Here is a 21,044-nt window from a genome sequence, read left to right as displayed (position 1 = left end):
CCAACAGCCATCAACAGGTCCTGGCCTCCCCACCTCACCCAACTGCACAACCGGCTCCGGGCTGGCATGCCTGCCACCCACTCCCTGTGGCCCGATTCATGCCACCCGGAGCCTCCCGCCTGGGTCCCCACTTCCAGCAACAACGAGGAGCCCTGCCACATGGGCAGAGCTCTGACACCCTAGCATCTCCCTGGGCCCCGTGATACCCTGAGCACCGTGTTCCCGGGACCTCTCACGGCAGCAGGGAGACGGAGAGGGCAGGTGGGGAAACTGAGTCTGGGCAAGCTGAGTGAGGGCTGCGAGCAGGGCTCTGGAGTCAGACCTACCTGGTTCGACTCCCGGGCCTACCAGGTTGTCACTATATGTCTCTGATGCTCAAAACCCCGAGACACATATTTACCCTACAGGCTTGCTGCACAGAGGAAAAGTGCTCGTCCTGCACCAGGTAAGTGCTGGTTTATTCTAAAAAGATGGGGACTTCCCTGGTGGCACAGTGGTTAAGAATCTGCCTGCCAATGCAGGGGGACGTAGGATCACTCCCTGGTCCAGGAAGATTCCACATGCTGCAGAGCAACTAAGCCTCTGCGCCACAACTACTGAAGCCCGCGCGCCTAGAGCCCGTGCTCCACAACAAGAGAAGCCGCCGCAATGAGAAGCCCATGCACCGCAATGAAGAGTAGCCCCCGCTCGCCACAACTACAGAAAGCCCGTGCACAGCAACGAAGACCCAATGCAGCCATAAATTAATTAATTAAAAATAATAATAAAATAAATTAAAAGATAGCTATTATTTTTATTATCACAGAGGACAAGAGGCCTGAGCCACCACTGGGTGGTCCATAGCAGAGCCAGGACCACAGTCCAGGTGCCCAGACCCTCACAGCTCAGTCCATCCATCTCTCAGCAGCAAAAGGAGGGCTGACAGCTTCCAGCATGACCCATCAAGGGCCGCTGTCCTAACCCAGTCCTTGCCTGATTCTCCCAGGCTTGGAGCTGCCGCACAGGACCTGTTCTGAAATAACTCAGGTTCCCAGTGGTCTTCAGTCAAATGGGGCCCTGGCCTGCTTCCTGCCTTCAGAAAGCCACTTCCGAAGTGGCAAAGAAGCTTTCCCTGCCCTTCTCGCCTCCCCTCCCTCAGCCTCACCAGCCCTGGGCTCACAGGACCTCCGGGAGACTGCTATGGGGGCTCTGGGACACACCAGCTGGTCCCACCACCGGCCCTGAGCTCACTCAGGCCGGCAGAGAGGAGCTGGGACACTAGGAGGCGCTCATGAGCTGCCATCCTGCCCTGGCAAGATCTGTCTGGGGCAGCCTCACTGGGGCTGGACAAGAGTTTATTTTAAACCATTTCAGGTGGAAACACGGATGGTTCGTTCGTCTTTACTGGCAGGTTCCAAAGAAGGTTAACTCCTTCTTCTCCCTCTTGGCCGACGCTGGCCAGAACAAAACAAGGAACATCTCAGACATGTCGCCTGGATCCTACCAGGCCCCAGTCACAGCCTCCGTGAGACCGATGAGGCCTGGGGGTGAAACACCCAGAAACGAGCAGAGGAACAGGCCTGAGCCCATTCGGCTGCGAGGCGGGGGCCCTGGGGCCAGAGCCAGTGGCAGCCCCGGACTCGGCCAGCCTCAGCCTACTCACCTGTAAAAGGGCCCAGGGGTTGGGGGGCACGGGGGCGTAGTCGGCAGAGCCACGCTCCTCGAGTTTTAAATGCTTTTAAAGTAAAACTTCCACCCCAGCCCAGCGGAATTTGCAAGGAACCCCGATACAGACAAGGGAGCTGCTCGGGTTGAACCAGGGCAGGGTCTGGAAGCCCCGCTTGGTCCCCCTAATTCCCTGAGGGACCAGAGCAGAACTGGGGCTTGGGCCCGGCCTATGGACAGACCCCAAGCCAGCCGTTCTCTCAGCCGTTCTCTGAGCTCCTCTGGCAGCAGGGAGCAGCTCCTCTTGGTGCCGGCCCCCCCGCCCAGCAGGACTTCACAGCAGGCACCCCTGGAAGGCAATGCGATTTAAAAATCTACTGGACTAACCTAGAACGCTCCAGAAACAAAAGGGCAGTACTCATAGGTAACGCTGCACACGGTGGAGGGTTCAGAGCACCGGCTATAGAGTAGACTCCTAGGGTTCAAAGACGGGCTCTCATCAGCTCTGTGACCTTAGGAGAGTTACTCAACCTCTCTGATATAATAGGTTAACCATCCCATATCATTGTTTTGAGGGTAAACGAATGGAACAGTCTCTGATGAAGTAGGTCCTGTGTCTGTCACTGTCACAATTAGTGTTTTCCCAAAAAACTTAGGAAGGAAACACATCTACAGTGAGGAAGCTGAGGCACAGAGAGGTTTAGTAACCAGCCCACAGCCACACAGCTGAGCATACGGGGACAGCAGGTCCCAGAGGCTCCAAGGACCAAGGCACACGAGACAATACCCAGATCTCATGAACATCTTTATGTGGAACTATGTGCGAGTCCTGACTGCTACTTTCCACAGCCAGATCAGCGAGGTCTTCCCAGCACTGTGTGAGCCAGAGCCAGGCTACTGACAGAAGCCATGAGAGACATCTGCTCAGGAACCAGAGAGGAAGGGGACAGGGCTCCTCACAGCCTCACCTGCACCTGCCCAGCTCACCTGTATCTCACCTGTAATTCCTGTGGGATCTCACAGCACCCCGCAAGAGCAGCAGCATGTTTTTCACAGATGGGAATGGAGCACGGAGAGGTAATGTAGCCCATGCAGGGTCACACGCCGGCTAGGCGGTGGCTCAGAGATGTCATCCCCTGCCACAGAACCCAGAACCCAGGCCCTTCCCCCTCCCCCCGCCCAGGCCCCGCCCAGGTCGGGGCTGCTCAGGCTGAGCCCTGCACCCAGGCCTCCTCCCCACGCTGCTGCAGCTTCCCACGAGCCAGCACTGCCCACTCCCTGCCACCGGCTCTCTGCAATCTCACATACAGGAGGCTCCAAAAACTGAGAGAAAGGGTGACAGGGCTGAGGTGGAGGAAGAAATCCAGGCAGATCCAGCACCTGAGCTCCCAGCACCGGGGCAAAGACGGTGATGCCAATCTGAAACTCGGGGCCACGCAGCCTGCCCCACCCCCTCCGGCTCAGCACGCCCTGGGGCCTGGAGGGCAATCCTTACGCAGCAAGGGGCTCTGCTCCGGCGCCCAGCACCCCCGGGCTCTTACCCATCCCCACACTCTTGCCGCTCAGAGCCTGCCGTCCTGTGACCACACAAGATAGGACATCAACCGGGGCAGACGCTGTCCCTGCCGAGCAGGCGATCCCCAGAGTGCCACGTCCCGCTTCTGCCTGCACTCCACTCCTCACAGAGTCCTCCTTGGGCACCCCGAGTCCCCAGGGCACACACTCCGTGCCCAGCGCTGGGCTGGGGACCCTCCAGGCCACTCAGTGCCCGCCGCACAGTGCTGAGCGCACGAAGGTGCCTGCAAAGCTGAGCGCCTCCTGGGTGCCCTCTGGGTGGCAGGAGCAGACGGCCTGGCAAGGGTGGGATGCGTCTCCATGCATGTGGGGGGGGGGGGAGCAGCTGCCCCTCCTCCCCTCGCAGTAAGCCAACTGCGCCCTATTAAAAGAAAGGTCAACTTTGCTAATCCAGCATCTATCATCTCGGAGTGGCCGGCCCCATGACATGCCACGCTCTGCCCGGCTGCCACAAGGTCGTGAGCAGCAAGGAAAATCTCACGTGGTTGCACCTGCATGTTTCCCTCCCCCCATCCGACTACATAAATTTGTGAGCTCTGCCAACCATTCTGCCACAAAAGGGGAGGCTGGGAGCACATCTGGGAGAATGGGTTGGAAATCTGAGGACGTGGGCGTGAATTTTCAAAGCGGTGTCCTGAACGCCCCGGTTCATGATACCCTGTGATTCGACCCAGGAGTGCGGGCCTGGCCAAACCTGCCCCCAGGAATGCCCGGGCATCTGGAGGGTCAGGCCAGCAGCCTCAGTTCTCTGCGCTCTGCACACATGTGGTTTCACAGACCTACCTGCCTCCTGCACCTGTATATTCCTTCAGCTCCTCCTGCACCGAGGTGCTGAGGATACTTCCCTCAAGTCTCCATTTTACAGATGAGAAAACTGAGGCTCAACTGGTAGGTGGCAGAGCCAGGATTTGAGCCTGAGGTCCTCTGTCTTCGGAGCACACGATCGCCACAGGAGAACCAGTCCAGGTGATACTCTTACACCACGTAGCTAGGCTTTCATGGGGGCAAAGGGACAACCTTGACAGACATGCTGGCAACTGGCCCGGAACACCTTTACCCTGGGCACAGTGGGCGGCTGCTCCCACCCCTCTCACCCCCATGCAGGCAAGGCAAGCCTGGGCGAGTCAGCATCTTCCCCGGAAAACAGAAGACTTTCCCTGCCTACCTAGGAGGCTTGGGTGAGAACCACAGACATGAAAATGGTCTGGGAAGCTGAAAGGCCTCTCCCGATGGGGAAGACCGTTGTTTCTCAGCTTAACAGACCGGAGTGTCTACCACATGCGAGGCACTGGGGCCGGGGTGTGGGGGGACAACGAAATTAGCAAAAACCCAGTCCTCTCACTCAAGGAACAGGAAGGGTGAGAGGAGGGAGACAGATCAGCCAGCAAGGTCTGGGGTCTTCCTCCCTTGCGGAAGGCAGCCCGGCGCCCTGGCATGGGAGGGGGCAGTGAGAGGGATGGCAGGCCAGCAGGGCCAGAGACTGGCCACATACAGGGGGACTGAGCAATTAGGAAAACAGAGAGAGAATAACGGAAGCAGTCTTCTCCCCGTTGGCGGACAAAGGTACAAATGTGCAAAGGCACAAGGCTGGGATGAGCCCTGTGGTGCTGGACCAGAATCAGAGGCATCGGTGTGAACCCATGGTTTTCTATGGGTACCGACAGGAACGGAGACACAGGGGGATGGACGTGTGAATTACACATGCATGTTTCCCACCTCTGTCCACAGAGAGGCTCTGAGAGAAGAGACATCCAGAGGCAAGAGAACATCTAGCGCCCTGGTCTTTCATTCTAAATATCACTTTCCACTCAAAGGAACGGGGTCTCCTTGGAGAAATGGCTGACTCCAGGGCTGATACAGAGACAGAACACGATAAGCCTGAAACATCTTTTGTGCCAGAAAGTAAGGAAGGGCTGGAGAATCGGTTGGGGCGGTGGGGGGGGGGGTGTTGTCAGAAGTACACAGATCCAGCTTCGAGAGGCTGCCACTGGCCACACCAGGGACCGTCTGAGCATCAAAATCGATTATGGTAGTAACAGATTATAACCCACTGAGTTAAATAGGAATCCATGAGTCTGCACTGGTATAAATGAGTAAGCAGGGAGAAGAAAACATTCTTCCCTACAGTGGAACATCAATAACAAATGTAAGAACAAATGATGGAATTACCTGGTAACCATCATAGAAATAATTAACTCAAGAAGCAGCAACAGACATTAAAACTAGTGGATGAAAGTACGATGAGGAATGCGATTTTTACTCAAAGTATCTCCCCACGAGCAGTTATTAATTACAAAGGGAAGAAAACCCATAACTTTATGTAACTCTATGGCAGCCACCATCTTAATCAAACCACGTTAACATCATCGTCATTTGGGGCAAACTGACACCGCAAGCCTCCTAATTTGCTGCACTGAGATGCACGCAGCATCACTTCTGTGATATTCTGGCCCTGTATGCGTAACCTGGGTCATTTCACAAGGAAGCATCAGACAAAATGACTGTCCTGAAATCTTCAAAATGCTGGGACTTCCCTGGCGGTCCAGTGGTTAAGACTCTGCGCTTCTACCGCAGCGGGCACGGGTTCGATCCCTGGTCGGGGACCTAGGATAGGATCCCGCATGCTGTGCAGCGAGGCCACACACACACAAAAGAGACAGCAACACGGTCAACACGATGATAGTCGAGGCAAGGCCTTAGTGCCCCAGATCAGAGTCTAGAGACAGGACCACGGAGCTGCTTGCCCCCGGACTGGATCCCCCTGTCTATAGAGGAGTTAGTGGAATAACCAGCGAGACCTGGACCTGGGTCTGGCTCTGGGAGAAGGATACATGGAATCTGTCTTCTTTGGAAATCTCAAAAAGGGTTTGGAAATAAGAAGACTGTGGGAACTCAAGAGAGGGCCAGATAATTCCACCGGAGGCGAGGTGTGTTTGGGGTACAACAGAAATGGCGCTGGAGTGGGAACCCACACAGACCCCAGACTGCCACAGGATCCCCTTGACCTTGAGACAGCCCCTCTGCCACTCTCAGCCACCCACACAGAGCCGGGGGTCCCCTAAGGCCCTTCTAGCTAGGAAGACCCTGGGAATTCCGTCATCAGAGAAGACCGTAAGGACAGCAGGATTCAGGCCAGCCAAGGATGGGGGTGTGGGGACGGACAGGAGGGGAGCCTGAGGGGCTGGGAGGCCCCGTCTCCCCAGTGCCCACAGGGGCGCTAGGAGGCCCCTGGCCAGGAACACTGGAAGCTCTCAGGCCCCCCTCCCCTGGGCCGGTGCCAGGGGAGCTGGAAAAGGAAAAAGACCCTGGAGAGGATGGTGGGGGGTGGCTCCACCTGCCTCGGGCCTGGGATCCCGCTGCCAGGAGGGTCTCGCCTCAGCTGCAGGAAACCCCCATGCCCAGCACCTCCATGTTCTCCGTGAGGGGTGGCGGGGGGCGGGGAAGGGCTGGGGAGGCCTGGCTCCCGTGTGTGCAGGGGGCCTGGGTGTGAGTGTGCTTGAGTGTGCAGGTGTGAGCGGGTGTGCATCCCGGCCACGGCATCGAGGCGCCCTCTAGCGGGCCCAGCGGAAAGTGGCGTGAGGAAGAAGGGAAAATGAGCGCTGACCCTGAAGGATCTGGAAAGAGGCAGCAAAGCCAGGGGCGGAGACGATGGACAGGAGTGGGGACAGAAGGAAGGACACAGAGGGGAGAGTCTGGAGGAGAAAACAAGCCCTGTGCACGCTCCCCTGGCATCCTCCTCAGGGCACAGCGCGTCTTGGAGGCTGACCCCCTGCCCAACCCTCTCAGGTCTTCACCAGGCCCCTCCCTCCCCGGGTCAGAGGACGCTCCCAGATGACGAGGGGCAGGTGGGCTTGGACTGGACACATCCGGGCGGACCTGGGCCTGCAGCAAGGGGAGTCCTGAGTCCACTTTCTGAGCCCCTCTGTCCAGCGAGGGCTGACTCAGGCCCCTCTACCCGGACACACCCTCACCCACCACCCCCAGCCTGGGGCCCGCCGTCCGCGAGTCCAGACACGACGGCCCTGGACGCTCATCCCGTGCTGGGGCGGCTGGGATCCCGCCCTCGGGTGGCCGCCCTTCCGCAAGTCCAAGTGCGTGCGTGCGTGTGCGTGCGTGCGTGTGTGTGTGTAAGCCAGGGCATGGGACCTGAGCGTGTAGGGTTACGCCGTGGGGAGGAGGTCACAGACGGCTGCGTATGCGTGGTGGCCCAGAGAAGGTGCTGATTTCAGTTGCAGGGACCGGAGCCCTCACCCTGATCCCTTCCGGATGAAACACTTCAGAGGGTGTCCTTGCACCATGCAGGGAGGCAGGAGGGGCTGGAGCGCCCGCTTACAGGCCAGGGATGGGACTGCACTACAAGACACCTGTGTCCAGAGGCTCATGGTCCTGCGTGTGAGCGGGGAGCCCGGCTGGGCCTCGGGGGTCAGGGCAGAGCTGTGCGCGGGCTCAGGGGCCTCAGGGTACTTGGGTTGGTTTCTGTTCTTAAACAAACAGTGCTGTACTTTCAGGTGGTCTTTCTTCTAAAAAATTCCCCAAATTCACAAAACCATGGGGGTGTGGGTGGCACAAGTGTACTTTATTTATTTATTTATTTATTTATTTATTTTTTTTTGCGGTACGCGGGCCTCTCACTGCTGGGGCCTCTCCCACTGCGGAGCACAGGTTCCGGACGCGCAGGCTCAGCGGCCCAGCCGCTCCGCGGCATGTGGGATCTTCCCAGACCGGGGCACGAACCCATGTCCCCTGCATCGGCAGGCGGACCCTCAACCACTGCGCCACCGGGGAAGCCCCCACAAGTGTACTTTAAAAGATAACTGTTGTTCTGATGGGAGTGCTATACTTTCATCATACAATATTTAGGAGACACTCAATGATGCAAAGATATAACCAAATCCTGCGTAACAAGCAGCTGTCTTTCCTTCCCATCTCTGCTACTCATGCACCTATACACCTGCATCTACACTTGTGGTTTTAACCGCTGGGCTCCAGCTCTGATGCTAACAGCCCAGGACCTAGAGGGGGAAGTCAGGCTTGAACGGCAGTCCCAGCTGGAATAACCGAGTACAAGTGCCCCTGCCCTGCCTGGGCCACAGTTTCCGCAACTGCGAGTAGGAGGTGGCGACACTGACATTTCAGGGTCTGTCAATGGGGAAATGGCACCAGAGGTACAGAAACGACCTGGTGCCCACAAGTGCCCATTAAATGTCAGCAGACTCAGAATGGGTGTGCAGCTTTATTTAGCCCTGGCCTCTGGCCACTGCAGTGCCGTCTTCGGCCTCCCCAGCCGGAGGTCTGCCAGCCTCCCCGGGTCATCTCTAGTGACAAGGACTCACCCCTCTCCAGGCAACCCGTTCTATTTCGGGACAGCTCTGATGCACCTTCATGGGCAGCTTCCTCTGAGGTTAAATGAGGTTCCTTCCAGCACCTTCCAGTACCCCTTCCCCCACCCCACCTCCACACAGGAGGCGAGGGGAGGGCTCAGGGTTAGCTGGCTTTAACCGCAAAGCCAGCAAACATGTGACTGCTGGGGCTGCCACCTGTCACCCCCCGCAGCCAGGCCCTCGGGTGTGGTCACATGACCGACTTCGGGGCCAGACAAGCTCAAGTCACAGCTCATCCTCACGAGGCCCCTTTCCTCGAGCGGGGCTGAGTGCAGAGTGTCGTGAGAGAGAACAAGGACAGGAGGGACCCACTCGGTCCTGAGAGCCCCGCAGCGGCCACTCTTAGTCGGTGAGACCCAGTGCGGGCTCGGAGCTCCCGCGAGACTGGGCTAACTGGGGGCAGCAGGGTGCAAGAGTGCTCAGGACACAGGACCTGGAGTCAGGCAGAGCTGCGTTCGAATCCCGACTCCCACACTGGTGGGCTGTGTGGCCTCGGGCAAGTTACTCTACCTCTCTGGGCTTCCATTTCCACACGTATAAAGTGGAGTGAGAAGAGGGGCAGCCTCCAGGGCGGTTGTGAGCTTTAGATAAGCTGAAGCAAGATGCATGTGAGCACCTGTCACAGGCTCTGGCATGTGAGACACCCTCTGGGAGGCACTGCCCTGTTCTCACGTCTTCCTCGCCAGCTTGTGGCCAAGCGGGGACCGCGACCCCGGCCTCCTTCTCGGGGTGTCACACGGTTGAGGAGCAAGTGCGAGCGGCAGGTCCAGAGCACACACCTCCCGAGGTTTGTTGAGGGGCTCCTGGAACGTACTAGCTGGGCTCAGGGGGACTGGAGAACCTGCTGGGCCTTCCTCCAACCCCGTCCGCCCCGTGAGCCGTCCAGGACCCCCTGAGTTACCTGCAGGTTCCTAGGAAGCAAGTTCCTCGGGCTAGGAGGCTGCTGACGGGGTCCTAACTGAGCCCCCCACAGGGCCTCATGGCCTCACTCTGCAGCCACCTCCTGGCCTCCACCTGGGACGCCCCCCTCAGCCTGGAGCCCCCCGCCTCAGCCGGCTGGTTTCTCCAAGCAGGGTGAGGAGTCCAGCAGGGCTGTATACAGTTTGGAAACCTTTCCCCTCTTGCCCTGGGCATGAAGCAGCCTTGGTCAGGGACCAAGAAGGATAATGAGAGTCAGGTACCAGAAAGTGCTACTAGTTCTGTCCCCCAGCGAGCAGCGAGCCAGAGGGCAGGGGAGCCAAACCAGTGCAGAGGAGGCGACTCAACCCAGGAAAGCGGTGGGTGGGAGGGGATGGGGAGACGGGTGGGTCTGGCCCTGCCGATCCCACCCTGACCCCCACTGACCCCACCACCGGTGCCTACCTCTGCCTGCCCAATGCCCTCCCACCCCAGGCCCCCAGGGGTCCCTCCTCAGTCTCCCACAGGGCCCAGGGTCTAGGCAGACTGAACCGCTGGGGGCTGGCATTGCCCCCCGCAAAGCCCTAGGATGCAGGGGATTTGGGAAGGATGGCTAAAGGGTTCAGAATGATGGAGTGGTATCTGCCCAACTGTGGTGACGGCTGCACAGCTCTGTGAACATTTGAAAAACGACTGAATTGTACAACATACGAGTTATTTCTCAATAAAGCAGTTAGCAAAAATCCCAAAAGAAGGCATATAGGCTCAAATCTGGGTGTGCCCCCCTTCACTGTGTGACCCCCAGTGAGCTAAGGGACCTCTCAAAGCCCAGGGGTGCCTCCCACAACCTCTACCCCCGTGTAAGACCGAGGCTGCCTGCTGGGCTGACCGGCTGGCCCACCAACGTTCCACAATCGATTTCCCCGAAGATTGGTTCCCGGAGCCCTCCCCCAACTGGCAGCCAGGACTGGAGTCCGAGGGACCCAGGGGGGAGCCCCCACGCCCAGCATTAAGCCGTTCTCCCCAGCTGGGCGGGCTGCAGCCAGGCAGTAGCTGGTCACCTCCTGTTTCCCTGAAGCTACGTGGAGCCTCCTCCCCAGCTGGGAGCGTCTTCCAGAGGCCTGAGGCTCGGGAGTGTTCATCTACGCGGGCAGGAGCTCCCTCCTGGTGCACACGTGGCAATGCTCCTCGGCGGGACGCAGGGACGGGGGGCTACCACCCACAACCCCAGCCTGCAATAGCCTCACGGTGACAACGGTGACTGCTGAAAAATTAACACCCAGGATCACTCACTTCCCTCAAATACCACCTGGCACTAGAAGAAAAACCCATTTCCTTCCGAAGGGAAACCAGAGCCTCCTCTTAAGGAAACTCTTTGAAGTCACTGGCTGCAGAGTGACGAGAGACGGGGTCAAGGGCCACACTTTGGCGGCAGCTGTGTCACGAGTGCAGCCCTGTCAGGCTCTGGGTAGCTCCACTCCAGCGTCTGGTTCCACCATCACATTCTCTGTATCCCGCATCCTTCAGCCTTGTGCAGCGTGCCTGGAATCTCAGACCCGCCAGCCCCGCTGTCCACGGGCACCCCAGCCCCAGCTGAGCTTCGGTGCGGGCGGAGCGACAGTCCCAGCCCAGGGGCACCCGGAATCCAGGCCCACTCCCTCGTGAGTCCAAAACGGCAAACTGCTCGTCAGGAACATTCTGGGCTCAGAAAACATCTCCCACCTGTGAGTAAATAACAAATAAGAGGATACCCAAAGCAGGCTCCACGTAGCCGGATTATTTACACAGCACGACCAGCGTGGGCCTTGGGCAGTGACGCCTGCCACCGTGCTTGAGAACCAGGTGCCAGCTGTGCCTTGCAGCGTGGAACGGAGGACAGGGTGACAGGGGAAGCGTTCAGGGTGTCCTCGCTCCACTTCTGGCATGTCTCCAGGAGGGGGGTCAGGTGGGGACACAAGCAGGTATGAAAGGACAGCGAGATGTCCCTACCGCTTCCTCCTCCACTGGGGACACGCAGGGCATCGGGCTCCTGAGAAGGACATCCCTCACCTGAATTTGCCAGAATGGGGGTACACAGGGCCTGGCCCCAGCCCCCATGGAAGATGAGGCCTGTCCTTAGGAGAGAAGGAGGGGGGCTATGGTGCCTGGGGGTGGGGACAGCAGTCCTCCCAGACGAGCCCCCCGTTATTCAGACACCGAGCCCTGCCTGTGCCCTGAAGTGAGCCTGGGACCGTGACTCCTGCAGCTCCTCAGAAGCTGAGCCCCAAGGGCTGGATGTTCCCAGTAGGAAAGCAGTGGCAAAAGCACCCACGTGGGGTAAGAGAAGGCTCCAGCCCAGCCTCTGCCTAACTTCGCTAGGTGGCCTTGGGCGAGGCTTTAGCCGTCTCAACGGGAAAGGCCTCTGGCAGCAGGGCAGCCAGCACCCTCTGGGTCTCCGGGACTCACTGTGACCGTGAGGATGTGCCAGCGATGGTCACAGGGCCCTTGGAGTCGGGATGGCATCTTGAGGAGACTGGAGGAGCAGCAGCCTCCTGGCTTCAGGCTGGAAGGTTCTGCCAGCAGGCCCAGTGCGTCAGACATGCCAGGAAGGGGCAGGTGGGGAAAACGCCCAAAAGGCCTTTACCTGCCAGCCAGGTGAGGGCCACACCCTGGCTGGGCTGGACATTCACGTAGAGCAGGTATGAAAAGAAAACCTTGTATGGCTCTGTCTACAGCTCGGCTGCCCGGCTGCCCGGCTGGGCGGGGGTGTGTTTGCAAGCTGTCTGCCTCGGGAGCCTCTCTGGCTCCAAACACTGGGGTTGCTGGAAGGCATCCAGCCTCCTTCCTGCAAGGGGCCTGAGCCTCCCGCTGGTCCTGGTGGGGCAGGCCCTGTGAAGCCCTCCTTCCAAAGCTCAGGGGCCGCTGTAACCTCTCCCCACTCTGAGACTTCACACTTTTCTCTTTGGGCCATTTTCTGATAAAAGTAGAAAGAAGCGGGCTTCCCTGGTGGTGCAGTGGTTGAGAATCCGCCTGCCAATGCAGGGGACACGGGTTCGAACCCTGGTCCGGGAAGATCCCCCATGCCACAGAGCAACTAAGCCCGTGCGCCACAACTACTGAGCCTGCGCTCTAGAGCCTGCGAGCCACAACTACTGAGCCTGCGCGCCTAGAGCCCGTGCTCCGCAATGAGAGAAGCCATTGCAATGAGAAGCCTGCGCACTGTAACCAAGAGCAGCCCCCGCTCACCACAACTAGTGAAAGGCCGCACGCAGCAAAGAAGACCCAACGCAGACAAAAATAAATAAATTAAATAAATTAAAAAAGAAAAAATAGAAAGAAGTGAGGGGAATGAAGATATGGAAGGTCACAGGGAGATCTCACAGCCATGGGAAAGTCCAAATCCCACACCCCCAGCAATGCCGTGGCCTCAGACAACCTCACGTGTGTGTGTGTGTGTGTGCGCACGCACAACTAGAAGACGCTGGCCTGAGGGGCACCTGCAGCGGGGCTGTCCAGAGGCCCTACACGGCCCCCTCCAGCCTCCCTCCCTTTCCCGTGCCAGGACGGGCAGGACATCCCGGTTTCACTTGCCTCAGCCTCCCCATCCGGCCCTTGGCCTCAAGCCAGTGGAAAAGCCATGTGGCCAGGTATGAGCGCCAAGCTCCCTCACCGCACGGCTCTCTGCCACCCGTGCCCAGTGACAAGGTCATCCTCCACCCGCCTCACTCCTCCAATTCAGTCAAGGCTGGACCAAGGCCACCAACAGGGGACACGGTGCACAGGGCTGATGCCCTGCTGACCCATCCAGTGCCCCTTGGCTCCTGTGAGGCCACTCAGGGCCACTCAGAGGGAGGCCCAGCACAGTAAGGACGCAGACCCTGCCCCTGCCCGGCTCACGTCTGGTGCAGACATGGGCCACAGTGAGCTTCAAACCTAGTGCCGCCGGCTCACAGAGGTGGCCAGAGGGGTGGAGAGCTACAGGGGCAGGCAGGGCAGCCCCAGAGGGAGGAGCTAGGTGCTGCCGGGTGACGCTGGCCCAGTCACCAGGGTACCAAAGTGCCAAGGCTGCTCACTGGCCCCAAGCCGGCTACGTCTACAGAGAGGCCCGTGCAAGGTGCCATGGAGATCTCATGCACCGAGACTGCCATCTGCAGGGAGCAGGGGGCGGTGCAAGGGCCCCGCTGCCCACCAGAAATGCACTAAGCGCCGATGGATGCGAGCCGTGGAGGCAAGCTAGGACCTTCTAGTGGCCACGTGAACAAAAACAAGAACAAGCAGGTGAAATTAACACACGGCATCAGGATTGCAACACGCAGTCAGTGTGAGATATCACGAATGAGTCTGTCACATTCTTTTTCTCCCACTAAGTCTGAACTCTTGTGTATGTGCACTTTTAACACGTCTCAATCTGGAACAGCCACATTTCAAGTGCTCCCCAGGCACCTGCGGCTCGTGGCTGCCGCACTAGACAGTGAGGCTCTAGAGATCGGCCAAGGGGCAGAGAGGTCCTCTGCCTGCTTTGACGGCACGGAGCCCAGCCTCCTGTCCCGCCACGCGGCCTCCCCCTCGGGTGGCTCCATCACCACCTAACCTGCACTGAGGCTCTTCTCCCTCCACCCTGCCTGCTAACAAAGGCAGATTTACAACCTCACAACATACAAATCAAAAGGTCTGAAATCTTAAATACCTCCACGAAAAGAGACGCTAAGCCCCACCCTCTCCACGCAGAGCCAGGTGGGGCTGCACCGGGAAGCAACAGATGTCACCAACAGCACCGGCATCACGTCCCCGTTGCTGAGGGCTCCCTGTGCACCACGCGCTAAACAGTACTTACCTACAGCATTTCCTCAGCAATTTAAAATGATGAAGAACGGTCATGGGCAGATGCCACAAAACATTGTTCAAGAAAAGGGCAGGTTGTGAAATAATATAATACCGTTTTTATAAAGAGAAAAAAACAAAGTATTATCCTTATATTATCTACACAGAGAAGGCAGTCTGGAATGATCTGGCCAGCTGCTGATGGGGTTTGTCTCTCTGGGAGACGGGGTGATGGGGGACTCAGAAAAGTGCCAACCCCGGTGGTGTGCGGTAGGACACAGCCGCCTGCACGCCCACCTGCCCATTCGAGGGCTTCCCGACTGTGTGTGCGGACCTTCCTCAGTGACCCAGCGGCCTAGTGGCACGCTTGGGGCCTGGGGCAGGGGCAGTACCTTCTCAGTTTATAGGGCCATGGCTTAGGCTGGGCCAGAAAGACCCCAGCTGTGGCTACATTTAATCGAAACAGACATGTTTTTCTCCCTAAGAAACCAGAAGAAGCAGCCCAGCGCAAAAAGCTACATGGCTCTCACTCTTCACTTCTGCCTCACCACCGTGCTCTCAGTTATGGAGGTGCCACTCCTGTGCTCATGGGTCAAAGGTGCTCACTGAGCTAGGCTGGCTACTGACGGGGCGGCACCAGGGGCCGGGCGGCACCGCGCAGCAGAGCATCAACCACAGGGCGCCAAGTCCCACTGCTCAGCAGGTTCGGGGGAAGCGGGCGCTGGGGACCTCGGGCTTCCAGGCTGGCCTCTGGGAGAGAATGCTGATGTGGTTTCGAGTGGGGTCTCCCTCACTCCCTTAGGCCGGAGAGAGCCTAGGAAACCCAGGAAACCCTTGTTTGAGGACCTGGGGAAGAAAGGAGGTCCATATTTCAGGTGTGCTGGGGGCTTCAAGGTGGCCTCTGGCACCCTGGGAGGTCCAAGAGGTGGATGGAAGGGACTTTCTGGCCCTGGACCTTAGGAGTACTGAGACTTCCTCACTCACCTTGTGTCCACCTACGTGACCCAAACCCAAAGGCCGCGTGTGTCTCTCACACAGGAGCGGGCCTCGGAGGGAGGGTCAGGCCCTCTAATCTATTCCTCTGACCCCGTCTAAGCAGACCACCCAGGACTGATGTAATCCATCCTTCCCCCGACATCCAGACACCCCAGGGTAACCATGTTTTAACTAAGCCTCTCCAGCATACACAAAATGGTACTTTCTCTGAATGGCGACAATCAAAACCATCTAGAATAAGCCAAGACAACACTGATGTCTGAGATACTCTCAGAGGCTAAGCAAGCCAGGCCCGGACACCGCAGGGCACATCCACACGCCCCCGACAGGTGCCTGTTAGCAACCTGCCCGAGGCTAGGCTGACTTCTGACCCAGCAAAGAAGACACTCTGGAGACAGAGGTTCAACTCCAAAGTGTCGTTGACTCATCCCTGACCACGGACCTGTCATCTCTAGGTGAGAGATGGATACGGTGGAGGAAAAGGAGGGAGAAGGTGACCAGAGGAGCTGGGCGCCCAGGAGCTGTCCCCTCCAAGCACAGTGAAGCATCAGCCACGTTGAGGAGAGGAGTGTGGCCCAAGTTCAAGCCGGCTCTCTGTGGGAAGCAGGCTCGACGGCTGGCCAGAGCCTTCCATTTGCTGTCTCCGCACTACACCCTATTGAAATCTCAGTTCTGAAACTCAGACCCTTTTTATCTACCACTCTCTACTACAAAAAGGCATCCAGGCCCGTCCTTAGGGGACAGTTAAAAAAAGTCATCAGATGCCCACATACTGCTCTTCCACTTGGGAAAAAGTAACCCCCTTCATTTTGGAGAAGAAAACAAACGAAAACCTGGTCACCCAGGAATCCACGAGGCAGGCAGGCAGACGGCGGGCAGGCTGGCGCGGGGCACTTACCTGAACTTCCCGGTCCGCACCTGCAGCGCTCTCATCCCACACCGCTGGGCACCGCTGACGTCACCCACGATGTCGTCCCCGATCATGATGGCCTGTCGTGCAGTGAGTGAAAGGCACTCAGAAGTGATGTCAAGACAGTTTTCTTCCTGTGCTGCCTCATCTTTTTTGACATAATAAACCTCTTGACTTCATGCTTAAAACCACCACCATACAAAGGAAACGAGGTAGTATCGTCATCATATCGATTAAAAGTCAATGTACTTGAATACATCTCCCACTGCCCATCATGGGCTGCGGCTCTGAACGGTGCATATCTGGGCAATTTAAAATCAATCAGCGGGTATTAAAGTGATATAGTGCCACCAGGACACACGGGGAGGCTGACGCTATCTCACCTCTAGTCGAGCACAGGCTGAATTTTACCTTCAGCTAAATACTCTGTAACCAGGTTATTTTGCCAACCGTTGGTTCTGTGAAAACTAAGTAAATTTCTGGCAAATCTTTGCAGTCCAAGTTTAGGTTTTGCTTTCCATGCTGAATTTACTACCTATAAAAAGCAACAACCAAAAAAAAAAAGAAAAAAGAGCAAACAAAAATACACACTCACACACACACACACACACACACACACACACACATGAAATGCTCACAGCCTGGATATCATTTCAAAAAGCAGCCCCTCCCGCCTGAAACAACTAGAGAACCAGACAAACCAAATGCAATAACAGTTTTCAAGACACTGGACATCAGGCAATGAAGGAGGATTCCTGAGACACAGGAAACCAATGACATGGATCCTACAAATGCCGCAGCTCACTGCCTTCAGAGTTTCCAGACTGTGAGCACAGACAGGAAGAACTAGGTACAGCCCAGACTCACTGAATTGAGGACACGGAGCTAAGAGCTGGGAGATTAAGGAGGGGCGCCCGAGAAGAGAGGGCTACCCGGAGAACTGTGGAGCTCTACAGAGGGTCCCCCCGAATGATGCAGTGTTGGGTAGACTGCTAATGAGCACAGGCAAGTGAGGAAACCACCCGAGGCCAGGGAAAGAATCACACCAAAGATTAAAACAGTGCCGGGACCTCACACAGGGTTGGGTTTAGTGTCTGTTCCCACCAGCCAGACTGCAAAATCTCCTAATTCACAGGGCACTGAGTAGCATTCTCAGAACTGTCTTGCCTCAGCAGTGAGGAAGAATTAGCCCTGGACTAAACCCTGCTCTGCCTCCCAAACCTTCAAAGCAAGATCTGGAAGGGTCAAATTGTTTCCAAGTGATTTAACTGCATCCCAGAAGAAAACACAAAAATATTTATTGGCGTATAAAAATATCTCGCACTCACGAAAGGTACAATTCACAGTGTCTGGCATCCAATTAAAAAAATAATCAGACGTGCAAAGATGACAGATATCACACACAGCGAAGAGGAAAATCAACCAAAACAGACCTGGAACGGACACACATGTGGGAATTAGCAGACAAGGGCATTAAATCCGTTACTGTAACTGTATTCCACACGTTCCCAAAGTTAAGTAGAGAGACATGGAAGGTAAAAGAAAAGATCCAAACCAAGCTTCTAGAGGTGAAAACTACAATGTCTGGACTGAAAAAAAAAACAACAAAACACTGGATGAGATTAAATCCAGATTAGACAATGCAGAAAAAAGATTTATGAACTTGAAGACACAGCAATAAAAACTATCCAAAATGAAACACAGGGAGAAAAAATAATTTTGTGTGTGTGTGTGTGGTACGCGGGCCTCTCACTGTTGTGGTCTCTCCCGTTGCGGAGCACAGGCTCCGGACGCGCAGGCTCAGCGGCCATGGCTCACGGGCCCAGCCGCTCCGCGGCACGTGGGATCTTCCCGGACCGGGGCACGAACCCGTGTCCCCTGCATCGGCAGGCGGACTCTCAACCACTGCGCCATCAGGGAAGCCCCCAGAAAAAATAATTTTTAAAAAATGAACAGAGAAACAGTGAGCTATGACAAAACTTCCAACAGCCTGGTGTAACTGGAGTCCCAGGAAGCAAGATGAGAGAGGGGGAGACAGAAACAATATTTGAAGAAATAATGGCTGAAAAATTTCCAAGGTCAACAAAAATGACAAATCCGCAGCTCCGAGATCCCAATCAGTACCAAGCACAAGAAACATGAAGAAAACGGTATCAAGGCACAACATAATCAAACCGCTCAAAGTCAGCGACAAGGAGAAAATCTTAAAAACAACTGGAGGGAAAAAAAAGACATGTACAGAGAGAAACAAAGATAAGACATCAGATTTCTTGTTGAAAACATGCAAATGAGAAAACAGTGGAACACCGCCTTGGTACTGAAAAGGGGGGAAATGCTTACCTAGGATTCTATATGCAGCAAAATTATCTTTCAGAGCAAAGATGAAATAAAGACATTTCCAGATATCTGAAGCTAAAAGACTTCATCACCAACAGATCCACACACAAGAAATGTAAAAGGAAGTTCTTTAGGCAAAAGGAAAATGGTACTTAAATGGAAATATGGATCTACACAAAACGGAATGGACAGCACCAGAAAGGGTACCCATGGGCACAGGGTGACCTTTCTGCCGCTTCCCTCTGTTCTTCTACTGGCCAACTCCTAACAGTCTGTCTGGACTCAGCTCAGGTGACCACCACCTTTCAACCCCCGGCTGGGTTTGGGGGGGTCCCCAAAACATTCTGTGATTACTCCCTTGAATTGCATACACCTCCTGTGTTATAATGGTCCCTTCACTTATCTCTCTCCTCCAAAACTGTGTGAGTTCCTTGAGGGCAGGCTCTGTGCTGATCCCGGAGCTCAGCTGATGACCAACACGAGTTTGTTGAGTGAATCAGTGCTCTGAAATAAGGCATGGCTGTGCATGTCTGGAGATACTTAGGAGGTCCAGCCAATAGAACTGCTCAGTGTTCACCAACCAAACGAGCGGGAGTGGGTGGCATAGTCCGCATCCGTGTTGCCAAAACTTTAGTCACTAGTGGGTGCCCATTCGACATATCAACCTGTATTAATATTACTGTTTAAATTGATTCATAATCTTTACATAAATAAATGTGCTTCTTTTAAGAAAAAAGGAGCAGCCTCCCTGACTCAACTGCCACACTGATTAAAAGAAAAGCTTCAAAATATTTTCAGGAAACGATCCTGCTAGCGGAAGAAAAGTCTAATGCCTCAGACACCAAATGCATTCCAGATACGCTCCCAAGTCCGATCAGAAATGTTCTTGGTGGGAGGTCAGACAGGCCTGACAAACCGGGCTCCCCGTAGCAGGGTGAGTGTCCTGATGTTGATGGGATAGAAGCTTTGAAACTGACAGTTATTCCACAACTTTCCTCTGGAATTCAGATGCTAGGTAGGGCTAACCAATGAATAAATACATAAACCGAAACCAAGAAAACTAAAAATGGTGACCATGGACTTCCCGGGTAGCACAGTGGTTAAGAATCTGCCTGCCAATGCAGGGGACACGGGTTCGATCCCTGGTCTGGGAAGATCCCACATGCCACAGAGCAACTAAGCCTGTGCGCCACAACTAGTGAGCCTGTGCTCTACTGCCCGCGTGCCCCAACTACTGAAGCCTGCACGCCTAGAGCCCGTGCTCCACAACAAGAGAAGCCACCACGATAAGAAGCCCACGCGCAGCAACAAAGAGTAGCCCCTGCTTGCCACAACTAGAGAAAGCCCACGTGCAGCAACAAAGACCCCATGCAGCCAAAAAAGAATGAATTAATTAATTTTTTTTTTAAAAAGTGATGACCGTGAAGCATTTGCAAACCAGGGGACTCTTACACATTAATTTGCACTCTGCCTGTGAGGAGAGGAGTCCAGATGGAATTTGCCTTCCAGCTCGGAGTGGGAGGGGTGGGGGGCAGTGAATCCAGAGGCAGGCCCTATGCGACCAGCAGAATGGACAGACTGAGCTCAAGTCGCAGACGCGGCCAGAGCAACTGGGCCTGAATCCCAGCTCTGCTATTTGCTAGCCCTGTGATCTTGTGATCCACTTCAGTCTGTAAAATGGGTACAATTGGTGTGGTGTTTAAACAATCACGTAAGTTAAGCATCAAGGACAGTGCCTGGACGTAATAAGTTATCTATACATGTTTAAAAGGAAAAAATATTAGGAAATGTTCTGTTGAGGAAACTCCTAATCTAACCCTATTGGAGACAGTCCACAGTCTTTACGACAGGGCTCCAGTGCCTCAGCTCCTTTGTATCAGGTCCTCTATAGGCCAGGCAGTGGGGACACAGTGAGTCAGAAACACAGTCTCCACCTTTGTGAAGCTCCCAGTGGAAGGCAGAAGACGGATGTTCATGAGGTAATTTCACAAACACAGAGCCAGGACCTGTGATAACGCACAGGGAGGAAAAATGCAGGAGGCTGTCAGGCCTAACCTTGTGGGGCTGGTGGTGGTCAGGGAAGCCTTCCTGGAGGAGGTGAGGTTTTGAGCTTGGATCTGAAGAGCAAGAGGGGTCAACCAGGTTAGGGGGTATAGGGGAAGGGGTGAGAGCCTTCTCCGAAGAAGACACCACATGTGTGTTAATCCTCTACCAGGGCAGGCCACACACGAATTCCCAAAAGCACAGCCATTAAGCCTGAAGCACATGTCCTCGGAAACATCTCCCAAATAACGAGGAATCATGAGGAGCTTGTGGACGAGGACAAAGACTGAGCTGGTGCGGCCCCAGATGCCAGGGAGGTAGTTTCAGGCAAACACGAGGCTTTTCTAACAATAAGCATGGGCTGCCTCGGAGGTACCAGGCCCCTGTCACTTAATCACATTCCAGCAGAGGAGCTACTGGGGGACACTGGCCCCCCGGGGAGCTTGAGCAGGTGGCTGATG

At 55.8% G+C, this 21,044-nt stretch overlaps 1 protein-coding gene across 2 annotated transcripts in view; it reads right to left on the bottom strand.

The window, feature by feature from the left end:
* LHPP (phospholysine phosphohistidine inorganic pyrophosphate phosphatase) overlaps positions 1-21,044 on the bottom strand; it is a 139,949-nt gene that overhangs the window by 76,782 nt on the left and 42,123 nt on the right. Inside the window, exon 6 of one of the 2 annotated variants that reach the window (XM_022568494.3) lies at positions 16,192-16,283. The exons of the other annotated variant lie outside the window; for it this stretch is intronic. Coding sequence (XP_022424202.1) covers positions 16,192-16,283 — 92 coding nt within the window. The remainder of the gene's footprint in view (positions 1-16,191; positions 16,284-21,044) is intronic. 2 annotated transcript variants of the gene reach the window in all.

This window comes from Delphinapterus leucas, chromosome 16, assembly GCF_059928025.1.
Source record: "Delphinapterus leucas isolate spDelLeu-1000000601 "Yukka" chromosome 16, BTC_Dleu_Yukka2, whole genome shotgun sequence".
Classification (NCBI taxonomy): Eukaryota; Metazoa; Chordata; class Mammalia; order Artiodactyla; family Monodontidae; genus Delphinapterus; species Delphinapterus leucas.
This window is presented reverse-complemented; position numbering and strand designations above follow the sequence as displayed.